The sequence below is a fragment of the Theropithecus gelada genome, chromosome 3, assembly GCF_003255815.1.
Source record: "Theropithecus gelada isolate Dixy chromosome 3, Tgel_1.0, whole genome shotgun sequence".
NCBI lineage: Eukaryota > Metazoa > Chordata > Mammalia > Primates > Cercopithecidae > Theropithecus > Theropithecus gelada.
Genome location: NC_037670.1, coordinates 96,511,868 through 96,524,534, shown reverse-complemented (window position 1 = coordinate 96,524,534; position 12,667 = coordinate 96,511,868). Strand labels below are relative to the sequence as shown.

The window sequence follows — 12,667 nt, the reverse complement described above, 5'->3', positions numbered from 1 at the left end:
AAAAAAAAAAAAAAAAAAAAAAAAAAAAAAAAAAAAAAGCAGGGGTTGCAGTCCTAGTCTCTGATAAAACAGACTTTAAACCAACAAAGATCAAAAAAGACAAAGAAGGGCATCACCTATGGTAAAGGGATCAATGCAACGAGAAGAGCTAACTATCCTAAATATATATGCACCCAATACAGGAGCTCCCAGATTAATAAAGCAAGTTCTTAGAGACCTACAAAGAGAATTAGACTCCCATACAATAATAGTGGAAGACTTTAACACCCCACTGTCAGTATTAGACAGTTCAACGAGACAGAAAATTAACAAGGATAATCAGGACTTGAACTCAGCTCTGGACCAAATGGACCTAATAGAAATCTATGGAACTCTCCATCCCAATCAAGAGAATATACCTTCTTCTCAGCACCACATTGCACTTATTCTAAAATTGACCACATAATTGGAGGTAAAACATTCCTTAGCAAATGTAAAAGAATGGAGATCATAACAAACTGTCTCTCAGACAACAAAGCAATCAAATTAGAACTCAATATTAAGAAACTCACTCAATACTGTACAACTACAGGGAAACTGAACAACATGCTCCTGAATGACTACTGGGTAAGTAACGAAATGAAGACAGAAATAAAGATATTCTTTGAAACCAATGAGAACAAAGACACAACGTACCAGAATCTCTGGGAAATATTTAAAGCAGTGTGTAGAGGGAAATTTATAGCACTAAATGCCCACAAGAGAAAGCAGGAAAGATCTAAAACTGATACTCTAACATCACAATTAAAAGAACTAGAGAAGCAAGAGCAAACAAATTCAAAAGTTACCAAAAGACAAGAAATAACTAAGATCAGAGCAGAACTGAAGGAGATAGAGACAAAGAAACCCTTCAAAAAAATCCATGAGTCCAGGAGATGGTTTTTTGAGAAGATTGACAAAATAGATAGACCACTAGCAAGACTAATAAAGAAAAAAAAGAGAGAAGAATCAAATAGACGCAATAAAAATGATAAAGGGCATATCATCACTGATCCCACAGAAATACAAACTACCGTCAGAGAATACTATAAACACCTCTATGCAAATAAACTAGAAAATCTACAAGAAATGGATAAATTCCTGGACACATACAACCTCCGAAGATTAAACCAAGAAGAAGTCAAATCTCTAAATGGACCACTAACGGGTTCTGAAATTGAAGAAGTAATTAATAGCCTACCAACCAAAAAAAGTCCAGGACCAGATGGATTCACAGCTGTATTTTACCAGAGGTACAAAGAAGAGCTGGTACCATTCCTTCTGAAACTATTCCAATCAATAGAAAAAGAGGGAATCCTCCTTAACTCATTTTATGAGGCCAGCATCATCCTGATACCAAAACCTGACAGAGACTCAACAAAAAAAGAAAATTTTAATCCAATGTCCCTTTTGAACAACGATGCGAAAATCCTCAATAAAATACTGGCAAACCAAATCCAGCAGCACATCAAAAAGTCTATCCACCACAATCAAGTCTGCTTCACCCCTGGGATACAAGGCTGGTTGAACATATGCAAATCAATAAATGTAACCCATCACATAAACAGAATCAACAACAAAAACCACATGATTATCTCAATAGATGTAGAAAAGGCCTTTGACAATATTCAACAGTGCTTCATGCTAAAAACTCTCAATAAACAAAGTATTGATGGAATATATCTCAAAATAATAAGAGCTATTTATGACAAACCCACTGCCAATATCATACTGAATGGGCAAAAACTGGAAGCATTCCCTTTGAAAACTGGCACAAGACTCAGTTTTATTTTATTGAGGATTTTTGCATCGATGTTGATCAGGGATATTGGTCTAAATTTATCTTTTTTTGTTTTGTCTCTGCCAGGCTTTGGTATCAGGATGATGCTGGCCTCATAAAATGAGTTAGAGAGGATTCCCTCATTTTCTATTGATTGGAATAGTCTCAGAAGGAACGGTACCAGGTCCCCTTTGTGCCTCTGGTAGAATTCACCTGTGAATTTGTCTGGTCCTGGACTTCTTTTGGGTAGGAGGCTATTAATTATTGCCTCTATTTCAGAGCCTGTTATTGGTCTATTCAGGGATTCAACTTCTTCCTGGTTTAGTCTTGGGAGGGTGTATGTGTCCAGGAATTTATCCATTTCTTCTAGATTTTCTAATTTATTTGTGTAGAGGTGTTTATAGTATTCTCTGATGGTAGTCTGTATTTCTGTGGGATCGATGGTGATATCCCCTTTATCATCTTTTATTGCATCTATTGATTCTTCTCTCTTTTCTTCTTTATTAGTCTTGCTAGTGGTCTATCAATTTTGTTGACCTTTTCAAAAAACCAGCTCCTGGATTCATTGAGTTTTTGAAGGGTTTTTTGTATCACTATCTTCTTCAGTTCTGCTCTGATCTTAGTTATTTCTTGCCTTCTGCTAGCTTTTCAATGTGTTTGCTCTTGCTTCTCTAGTTCTTTTAATTGTGATGTTGGGGTATCGATTTTAGATCTTTCCTGCTTTCTCTTGTGGGGCATTTAGTAGCATAAATTTCCCTCTACACGCTGCTTTAAAAATGTACCAGAGATTCTGGCATGTAGTATCTTTGTTCTCATTGGTTTCAAAGAACATCATAATTTCTGCCTTCATTTCGTTATTTACCCAGTAATCACTCAGAAGCAGGTTGTACAGTTTCCACGTAGTTGTACAGTATTGAGTGAGTTTCTTAATCCTGAGTTCTAATTTGATTACACTGTGTACTGAGAGACAGTTTGTTATGATTTCTGTTCTTTTACATTTGCTGAGGAGTGCTTTACTTGCAACTATGTGGTCAGTTTTGGAGTAAGTGTAATGTGGTGTTGAGAAGTATATTCTGTTGATTTGGGGTGGAAAGTTCTGTAGATGTCTATTAGTTCCGCTTGTCGCTGAGCTGTGTTTCAGTTAGGCGATACCATTCAGGACATAGGCATGGGCAAGGACTTCATGTCTAAAACACCAAAAGCAATGGCAACAAAAGTCAAAATAGACAAATGGTATCTAATTAAACTAAAGAGCTTCTGCACAGCAAAAGAAACTACCATCAGAGTGAACAGGCAACCTACTGAATGGGAGAAAATTTTTGCAATCTACTCATCTGACAAAGAGCTAATATCCGGAATCTACCAAGAACTTAAACAAATTTACAAGAAAAAATCAAACCACCCCATCGAAAAGTGGGCAAAGGATATGAACAGACACTTCTCAAAGGAAGACATTTATACAGCCAACAGACACATGAAAAAATGCTCATCATCACTCACCATCAGAGAAATGCAAATCAAAACCACAATGAGATACCATCTCACACCAGTTAGAATGGTGATCATTAAAAAGTCAGGAAACAACAGGTGCTGGAGAGGATGTGGAGAAATAGGAACACTTTTACACTGTTAGTGGGAGTGTAAACTAGATTCCTCAAGGATCTAGAACTAGAAATACCATTTAACCCAGCGATCCCATTACTGGGTATATACCCAAAGGTTTATACATCATGCTACTATAAAGACACATGCACACATATGTTTATTGTGGCACTATTCACGATAGCAAAGACTTGGAACCAACCCAAATGTCCATCAATGATAGACCGGATAAAGAAAATGTGGCACATACACACCGTGGAATACTATGCAGCCATAAAAAAGATGAGTTCTTGTCCTTTGTAGGGACATGGATGAAGCTGGAAACCATTATTCTGAGCAAACTACTGCAAGGACAGAAAACCAAACACCGCATGTTCTCACTCATAGGTGGGAACTGAACAATGAGAACACTTGAACAACGGTGGGGAACATCATACACTGGGGCCTGTAGTGCAGTGGTGGGGGGGGAGGAAGGGGGGCGGGGGGAGGGATAGCATTAGGAGAAATACCTAATGTAAACGATGAGTTAATGGGTACAGCACACCAATATGGCACATGTATACATATGTAACAAACCTGCATGTTGTGCACATGTACCCTAGAACTTAAAGTATAAGAAAGAGAGGAAGAGAGGAAGAGAGGGACGGAGAGAGGGAGGAAGAGAGGGAGGAAGAGAGGGAGGGAGGGAGGGAGGAAGAGAGGGAGGGTGGGAGGGAGGGAGAGAGGAAGGGAGGAAGGGAGGGATAGAGGAAGGGAGGGAGAGAGGAAGGGAGGAAGGGAGGGAGAGAGGAAGGGAGGGAGAGAGGAAGGGAGGGAGAGAGGAAGGGAGGGAGGGAGAGAGGAAGGGAGGGAGAGAGGAAGGGAGGGAGAAAGGAAGGGAGGGAGGGAGGGAAGGAAAAAAAAAAAAACTGGCACAAGACAAGGATGCCCCCTCTCATCACTCCTATTCAACATAGTATTGGAAGTTCTGGCCAGGGCAATCAGGCAAAAGAAAGAAATAAAGGGTATTCAGTTAGGAAAAGAGGAAGTCAAATTGTCCCTGTTTCCAGATGACATGATTGTATATTTAGAAAATCCCATTGTCTCAGCCCAAAATCTCCTTCAGCTGATAAGCAACTTCAGCAGTCTCAGGATACAAAATCAATGTGCAAAAATCACAAAGCATTCCTATACACCAATAACAGACAAATGGAGAGCCAAATCATGAGTTAACTCCCACTCACAATTGCTACAGAGAATAAAATACCTAGGAATCCAACTTACAAGGCATGTGAAAGACCTCTTCAAAAAGAACTACAAACCACTGCTCAAGGAAATAAAAGAGGACACAAACAATTGGAAGAACATTCCACGCTCATGGATAGGAAGAATCAATATCGTGAAAATGGTCATACTGCCCAAAGTAATTTATAGATTCAATGGTATCCCCATCAAGCTACCACTGACTTTCTTCACAGAATTGGAAAAAACTACTTCAAAGTTCACATGGAACCAAAAACGAGCCTGCATTGCCAAGACAATCCTAAGCCAAAAGAACAAAGCTGGAGGCATCACGCTACCTGACTTCAAACTATACTACAAGGCTACAGTAACCAAAACAGCATGGTACTGGTACCAAAACAGTGATATATAGACCAGTGGAACAGAACAGAGGTCTCAGAAATAACACCCCACATTTACAACCATCTCATCTTTGACAAACCTGACAAAAACAAGCAATGAGGAAAGGATTCCCTATTTAATAAATGGTGCTGGGAAAACTGGCTAACCATATGCAGAAAGCTAAAACTGGATCCCTTCCTTACACCTTATACAAAAATTAACTCAAGATGGATTAAAGACTTACATGTTAAACCTAAAACCATAAAAACCCTAGAAGAAAACCTAGGCAATACCATTCAGGACATAGGGATAGCCAAAGTCTTCACGATTAAAACACCAAAAGCAATGGCAACAAAAGCCAAAATTGACAAATGGGATCTAATTAAACGAAAGAGCTTCTGCACAGCAAAAAAAAAAAACAAAAAAACAAAAAAACAAACTATCATCAGAGTGAATAGGCAACCTACAGTATGGGAGAAAATGTTTGCAATTTATCCATCTGACAAAGGTCGAATATCCAGAATCTACAAGGGACATAAACAAATTTAGAAGAAAAAAACAAATAACCCCATCAAAAAATGGGCAAAGGATATGAACAGACACTTCTCAAAAGAAGACATTTATGCAGCCAAGAAACATATGAAAAAATGCTCATCATCACTGGTCATTAGAGAAATACAAATCAAAAGCAAAATGAGATACCATCTCACACCAGTTAGAATGGCAATCATTAAAAAGTGAGGAAACAACAGATGCTGGAGAAGATGTGGAGAAACTGGAACGCTTTTACACTGCTGGTACCATTGTGGAAGACAGTGTGGTGATTCCTCAAGAATCTAGAACCAGAAATACCATTAGACTCAGCAATCCCATTACTGGATATATACCCAAAGGATTATAAATCATTCTACAATAAAGATACATGCACACATATGTTTATTGCAGCACTGTTCACAATAGCAAAGTCTTGGAACCAACCCAAATGCCCATCAATGATAGACTGGATAAAGAAAATGTGGCACATATACACCATGGAATACTATGCAGACATAAAAAAGGATGCGTTCATATCCCTTGCAGGGACATACATGAAACTGGAAACCATCATTCTCAGCAAACTAACACAAAAACAGAAAACCAAACACCACATGTTCTCCCTCATAAATGGGAGTTGAGCAATAAGAACACATGGACATAGGGAGGGGAACATCACACACTGGGGCCTGTCGGGGGGTGGGGGACTCGGGGAGGAATTGCATTAGGAGAAATACTGAATGTAAATGAGAGGTTGATGGGTGTAGCAAACCAACATGGCACATGTATACCTATGTAATAAACCTGCACGTTGTGCACATGTACCTCAGAACTTAGAGTTATAATTTAAGGTATAATTAAAAAAAAAAAAATGTTGGGAAATACTTGGCTGAAACTTAGGAATCAGATTAGAGCTGTGGAAGTTAATTTGGAGTCATCTCATCCAGAGCCAAAAAAAAAAAGGACCAGACTATTAAACAGAACTAACCTCACATGCCTGCTCAGGGCCTAGCACTGTGATAGAAACTACATTTTGCATCCACTCACTTTCATCCTTATAACAACTTAAGAAGTAGAGTTACTAGCCTTGTTTCTACATCGAGGAAACCAAACCTCAGAACAATTAAGTAACTAGACCAAGAAATAAGTGTTCTGAGTTCAAAGCCTCTGTTATTTTCACTACATTGGACAGTCTCATCAGCATATCTGGGAACATGGGAAAATGAAATTTCTAAGCAACGAAATGTGGAGAGAGGAATAAAAGGCCAAACATAGAGCTTTGAACTTACCTCTATCCTACAGAGCCTCAGAGGCTTCCAACATTGGATATATTCCATATTGTTCCTAAAAAGCTGAATGAAAGCTTCTGTGTTCTATGAAGATCAGTTACAGAAGAAGCTTGGGTTTCAAAACCAGATGCAACCATGAAAGTTATCTTTATGGTATATGACGAAATAAAGAGGCCACTGAATTAATTAAATCTCCCATGGTTGCTCATTTGTTACTACTTGCATTACTTAATCAAGAATTATTTATATTGCAAATTATCTTTATTCTTTATTACTAATTTTACCTGACAAGAATTAAATTCCCACAGTATGGGATGGGCCTGAGCGTTAGGAACTGGGAAGTTGCTACGCACTTCTGAGAGTTTAATGTCTGGAACTCCTTCACATAGCAAAATACTACCAACTATAGATTCCGCTCCTCAGCCAATTTAGAGGGCTTGGGCTCTGATTTTGTTCCTTCCTGACTTTACTGATAGTCCCCTCTGCTATATAGTTTAATGGGCTAATCAAATAAATTCTGAACTAAATGCATACTTTTAGATTTTCATGGAAAAATCTCTCCAAAATTTTCCTAGGCCATTCTTCTAGGAATTCTCTTTAATTTGTTGGTCATCCTACTTTCGCTTTCGGTGGAACAGAGAAAATGAAACAACCCAAGAATCACTTTTCTTCCACTAGGTTTTTTCCTCACATTAACATCTGGAATGCTTCCCTAATATGTGTGTGTGTGTGTGTGTACACTATATATATATATATATATATATATATATATTTGTGATGGAGTCTCGTGCTGTCTCCCAGGCTGCAGTGCAGTAGCGTGATTTCAGCTCACTCCAAGCTCCGCCTCCAGGGTTCACACCATTCTCCTGTCTCAGCCTCCCAAGTAGCTGGGACTACAGGAGCCCGCCACCATACCTGGCTAATTTTTTGTATTTTTAGTAGAGACGGGGTTTCGCCGTGTTAGCCAGGATGGTCTCGATCTCCTGACCTCGTGATCCGCCCACCTCGGCCTCCCAAAGTGCTGGGATTACAGGCGTGAGCCACCCGCCCAGCCTATTCTGATAATATTTTAAATAAAGCTGTTTTACATTATCAAAACAACCAGTTGACTTAAGCTGAATACTTTGCCATTTTAGTGAAGGAAAAAAAAATGAAATTGGTTGCTGGGTTGAAAAAGATTTCCAAACCTGTGAGTGCAACCAAATGATTGCAATAATAAAGGCATTCAGTCATAGAAGTCATAGCTAGGCAGTAAGCAGAGGAATCCACAAAGAAGAGTTTCTTTTGAGTTTGGGTCAGTGCTCTCAACTGGATGAGTTTTTAAAAGTATGTACATTGAGTTACAAAGAAGGAAGCATAAGTGAGAAAAATCTGCATTAATTTCACTTACTGAAACAACAACAACAGGATATAAAATGGAAAGATTACTCTCTTCAAGCATGCTTAGTAACTTCTGGGTTTCTTGAAAATCAGAGGTCATAACCTAAAAGACGAGAAAAATAAAACGATACGAGAAGACTTTTTAAATGACTTAAAAGTTAATTCAAGAAATAAATGCAGAGATTCTGCATAACATTCAAAATATTTATCAAGCTTAGTTTTTAATTTAGAAACAATTTTAAAGGATATCCATAAAGTTATGCATGTCAAATTTTGATCTACTAATTGAGTCAAACCTGTCTTATTATCTACTTTGGACCAGGTACAAATAGAAAATTGAAAATAATGTTCAAAATACCACTCTTCTCATTATGGGAATTAGCTTGTTAAAAGTATTATTTCTCTTTCAAAGATAAAATCTCCAAAAACATGTAAAAGAACTCATCATAATCTCATATATAAATATTTAAGAATCAAATTAGTTCTCTTTCACATTACATTTGCTCATATCCTTAAGTGCTTTCAATCATTTGAATTGACTTACATTCACGCAAACAAAATTGTAGCATTGATCTAAGATGATTTGCTGAAGATGTCTGCCAGCATGACAGAGAGCCTCAGATGTGACTTTTACATGCTAGTAGGAAAAAACAGAAATGAATTCACAAATTAGACCAAACATAAACATCTTTGTTACAAAGGAACACATAATTGCTAGAAGAGAGGCACATAAAGTCAAGGACCATGTATTTTTTTTTTTAAATTAATACATGCTGAAGTTCATCAGGCTATCAAGAAAAAGTCATTTGAACTATGCTATGAATAATGCATATTTTAGCAAACAACGATATAGAAAATTGTTTCACATAGGAAAAAAATGTAGACATACACAGAATATATTCTGGAACAGGCTAGTAGTCTGGTTTATCTTATACAAATAAATATTGAAGAGCATGTTGAAGGACTAAAAGAGAAAGGTTGCAGAGATGATTGCAGGCATCTGGAAGCACATTAAATAACACAGTTTTAATACAGGGAATAGACTTCACTAAACTGGAAATAACTAGAAATGGGAAAAGCAGTAAGAAATCATCACAACAATATAAGTGAGAGAGAAATAAGACTTAAACTATACAAACTATTCCTAAAACTGTTGGGGAACTTACTTCTACTGCTATAAGTAGTCCCAGATTAGATTAGATTTAGAAAAGAACACACATATTATGCAAACTTTCCTAGTAAGATATTTTTATTCCATATAGCTTAATATTCCATATAGCTTAATATATTCCATATAGCTTAATATTCCATATAGCTTAATATATTCCATATAGCTTAATATTCTAATTAAGCTTAATATTCTAATTAAGATAATATTCTAATTAGCTTCTTTTAAGATTTTTCTATTATAACAATATGAACAAAAACTTAAGAATTACTAGACATGGGATCTGTGATATCTTTGCTATAATAATTCCACAGGAAATCACATTTCAGTGATTCTTACTGGTATTACATTTAGAATGCTTTACATTTCATAGTTCTAAAAATAATAAAATGCTGTTCCTTAGTAAAACATCAAACTCTGTAACTCTACATTATGTGTTTAGTAGCTTAATTTGCTATAATTTTGACAAAATACTGGAGAATGAGAAAAGAAAGTTTGCAAGGCCTTAGCTTTGCTCTAGAAATAAGTAGGCTATTAAATTTTAAAAATTTCAGTTTAGTTTAAAATTTGTATTGAGCTTAAAGCTCAAAGATTATTAAGAAAAAAGCCAAAAAGTCCATAGTCATCAATAATATATTAACACTACAATAAAAAAGAATCCAGTATCCATTCTGCAATAGTAAGTTTGATAAAGTGGTAACATCTAGATATTACAGGGAGACAATTTTTCAAAAGTCTCTCACGTATTCAAACATTTTCAAAGGCATTAACAGCTAACTTGTTCCATACTTTCTTTGCAAGTATGTTTGTACAAATTGCAGAAATAGAGATATTTCTTCCTAGAACAGATTTATTTTCCAGTAAAATAGGGACATCTCTCTCCCTGGATTAGGCTTACTTGGCATTCCAGAGTTATCTCTTGAGGAGCAGATGGGCTGATTTGCCTGTATAAGGCCAGGGTTTCCTACTATCAAGGTTCTTTTTAAAGAACCCTACTGCCTAGCAACAACTAACCCTAATTGCATCTCTCCATGGAAATTGGAATTCAGAAAAAACCAAGTGCTACCTTTTTGTTCTTGCTACTGCTATGGTTGTAATAAATGGTCTTTTCTCTGACCCTGTAGTCTCAGATCTTCCACCAGTATCTATGATACTGTGTCAGGTTGACTTATTTGCATGCAAGTAAGATATAGTTTCACATCCTGCCAAGTTTCTGACTTCACAGATATGAAATAAGGCAACCATATCACCAGATCTTAACTTCAGCAAAGATGCACAAGTGAATTCGGAATTCACACACACAAAAAAATCTTAAAGTTTCCTTCTGCATGCAGAGAATGAGAACATGAGGGAGATTCTGATTCAGTTTTTGTTGTTGTTGTTGAAGTATTAAAATAAATTTCTTCAGGACAGAGTTTGGGATCTTTGAGGACAGAAACATTCATGTTTTTACCACTAGCAAATGCTTAATAATGTTAACAACAAACAAAACTTTGCCACCAGTTTTTTAAAGAAAAATATCTTGTGTCAAGAAAATAGTATATGTTTTTAGAAAGAACAATGTGGAAAAGTTCTTTAAAAACAAAACTCATCAAAAAATACCACATAGAAATAATTACTCTGAAAGGTAAGTATCATTCCAACAATTCTCTATGAATAATATATGTAGTCACCAGGAAAGACAAATGAAGGACTAAAAGCATGAATGTTTTATTAAAATGGAATAATATGCATGTCATTTTAAATTATGTAATTTTAGTGAATGCAAACCAAATACAGTAAAACCAAAAGTATTGCTAAACTTCAGATAATTCATTTCCAGGAAGTATACTTTCTAAAGGTTAAGAAGAGATGCTATGGGCAGGATAAAGACACTATACTCTTAATAACTCACTTCTTTTCCTAAGTCAGTATTCACTGACTTCCTTCTGTGAGAGAAGGAGAGAGCACATTTTAAGTTCTACCCATAGCCTAGGTCTGGTCAATCATGTTGTTTTAAATCTAAAATGTTTATTAGATTCTTATTCTATTTTGTGGCCATAATTAACATTAGACATTATCTACCTTCAAGTAAAGTGACTTAAAATTTCTCCCAATTCTAAATTTTTCATTTAATTCACATCATTAGATGAATATGTACAAGTAGTGGGTTGTTTTGGAGCATTTTTTTTTTTTTTTAACAAAAGCGGTAAAAGTTTTAGGTTCCTTGAGTTATCTTAATGAAATAATTTTTGCCCCCATTACAAGGTCTGGGAGATCCTCGGGAAGGGTTTAGAAGACATCAGCCTGATTATCATCTGCACTTACTTTCTTGACTGTTACTTTTCAAAACGTCTGCATTAAGTGGGCCCCTCATGTTTGTTTGATTACTGTTAATTTTGCTTGTTTTCTATTGTTTTTAAAGCAATGGAGAAGGAAGATTTTTGTGAATAATCTTTATCATATTCACCTGGCTGTCACTATTATTTTTAAGTACTTTAAGGAATTATTTCATTTTTATATGTACATCTTTAGACAAAAGGGAAGTATTCCCTAACTATTAAGAGTATTTTAAGTATTCCTAGAAGAGCTTCATTTTTCTCATTAAGAACATGCAATTATATATATATATATAATATGTATATGTGTGTCATTCCCATTAGATTAAATCTAAAATAGTGACTTTGACATTAAAGCCCTTCATAGTCTACTTATATTCTACCTATTCAAATCCTAGCCACCCATTCCACTCTTCAACACAAATATTCTTAAACTCTGAAGAAATTTTTCTCTATTGTCACAAATACTGGGCTCATTCATACCTATGACAACTTCAGCCCATATTGACTTCAGTATCTACTTGCTTCTTCAAAGCTGTTATGTATTTCTTAAACTAACAGTTAATAAGATGTACACTCTTAGAATATATAATGTAGGCCAAGCGCGGGGGCTCATGCCTGTCATCCCAGCACTTTGGGAGGCCAAGGTGGATGGCTCGCCTGAGGTCAGGAGTTCAAGACCAGCCTGGCCAAGATGGTGAAACCCCATCTCTACTAAAAATACAAATATTAGCCGGGTGTGGTGGTGGACGCCTGTAATCCCAGCTACTCGGGAGGCTGAGGCAGAGAATTGCTTGAATCGGGGAGGCAGAGGTTGCAGTGAGCTGAGTCACGGGACTGCACTCCAGCCTGGGCAACAGAGTGAAACTCCATCTCAAAAAAAAAAAAAAAAAAAAGAATGTACAATATAGATATATGGAAAGCACAATGCCCAGCCACATAGTGTTCTTGTAATTGTAATTAAAATATATTTGTT

At 36.4% G+C, this 12,667-nt stretch overlaps 1 protein-coding gene across 2 annotated transcripts in view; it reads right to left on the bottom strand.

Moving 5' to 3' along the window:
- Window positions 1–12,667, bottom strand: part of ISPD (isoprenoid synthase domain containing) — a 322,630-nt gene that overhangs the window by 158,025 nt on the left and 151,938 nt on the right. For both annotated transcript variants that reach the window (XM_025380089.1, XM_025380088.1), the window contains 2 exons: window positions 8,750–8,842; window positions 8,216–8,308 (listed from right to left, as the gene is read on the bottom strand). In XM_025380089.1, the coding sequence (XP_025235874.1) occupies window positions 8,216–8,308; window positions 8,750–8,842 (186 nt within the window). The remainder of the gene's footprint in view (window positions 1–8,215; window positions 8,309–8,749; window positions 8,843–12,667) is intronic.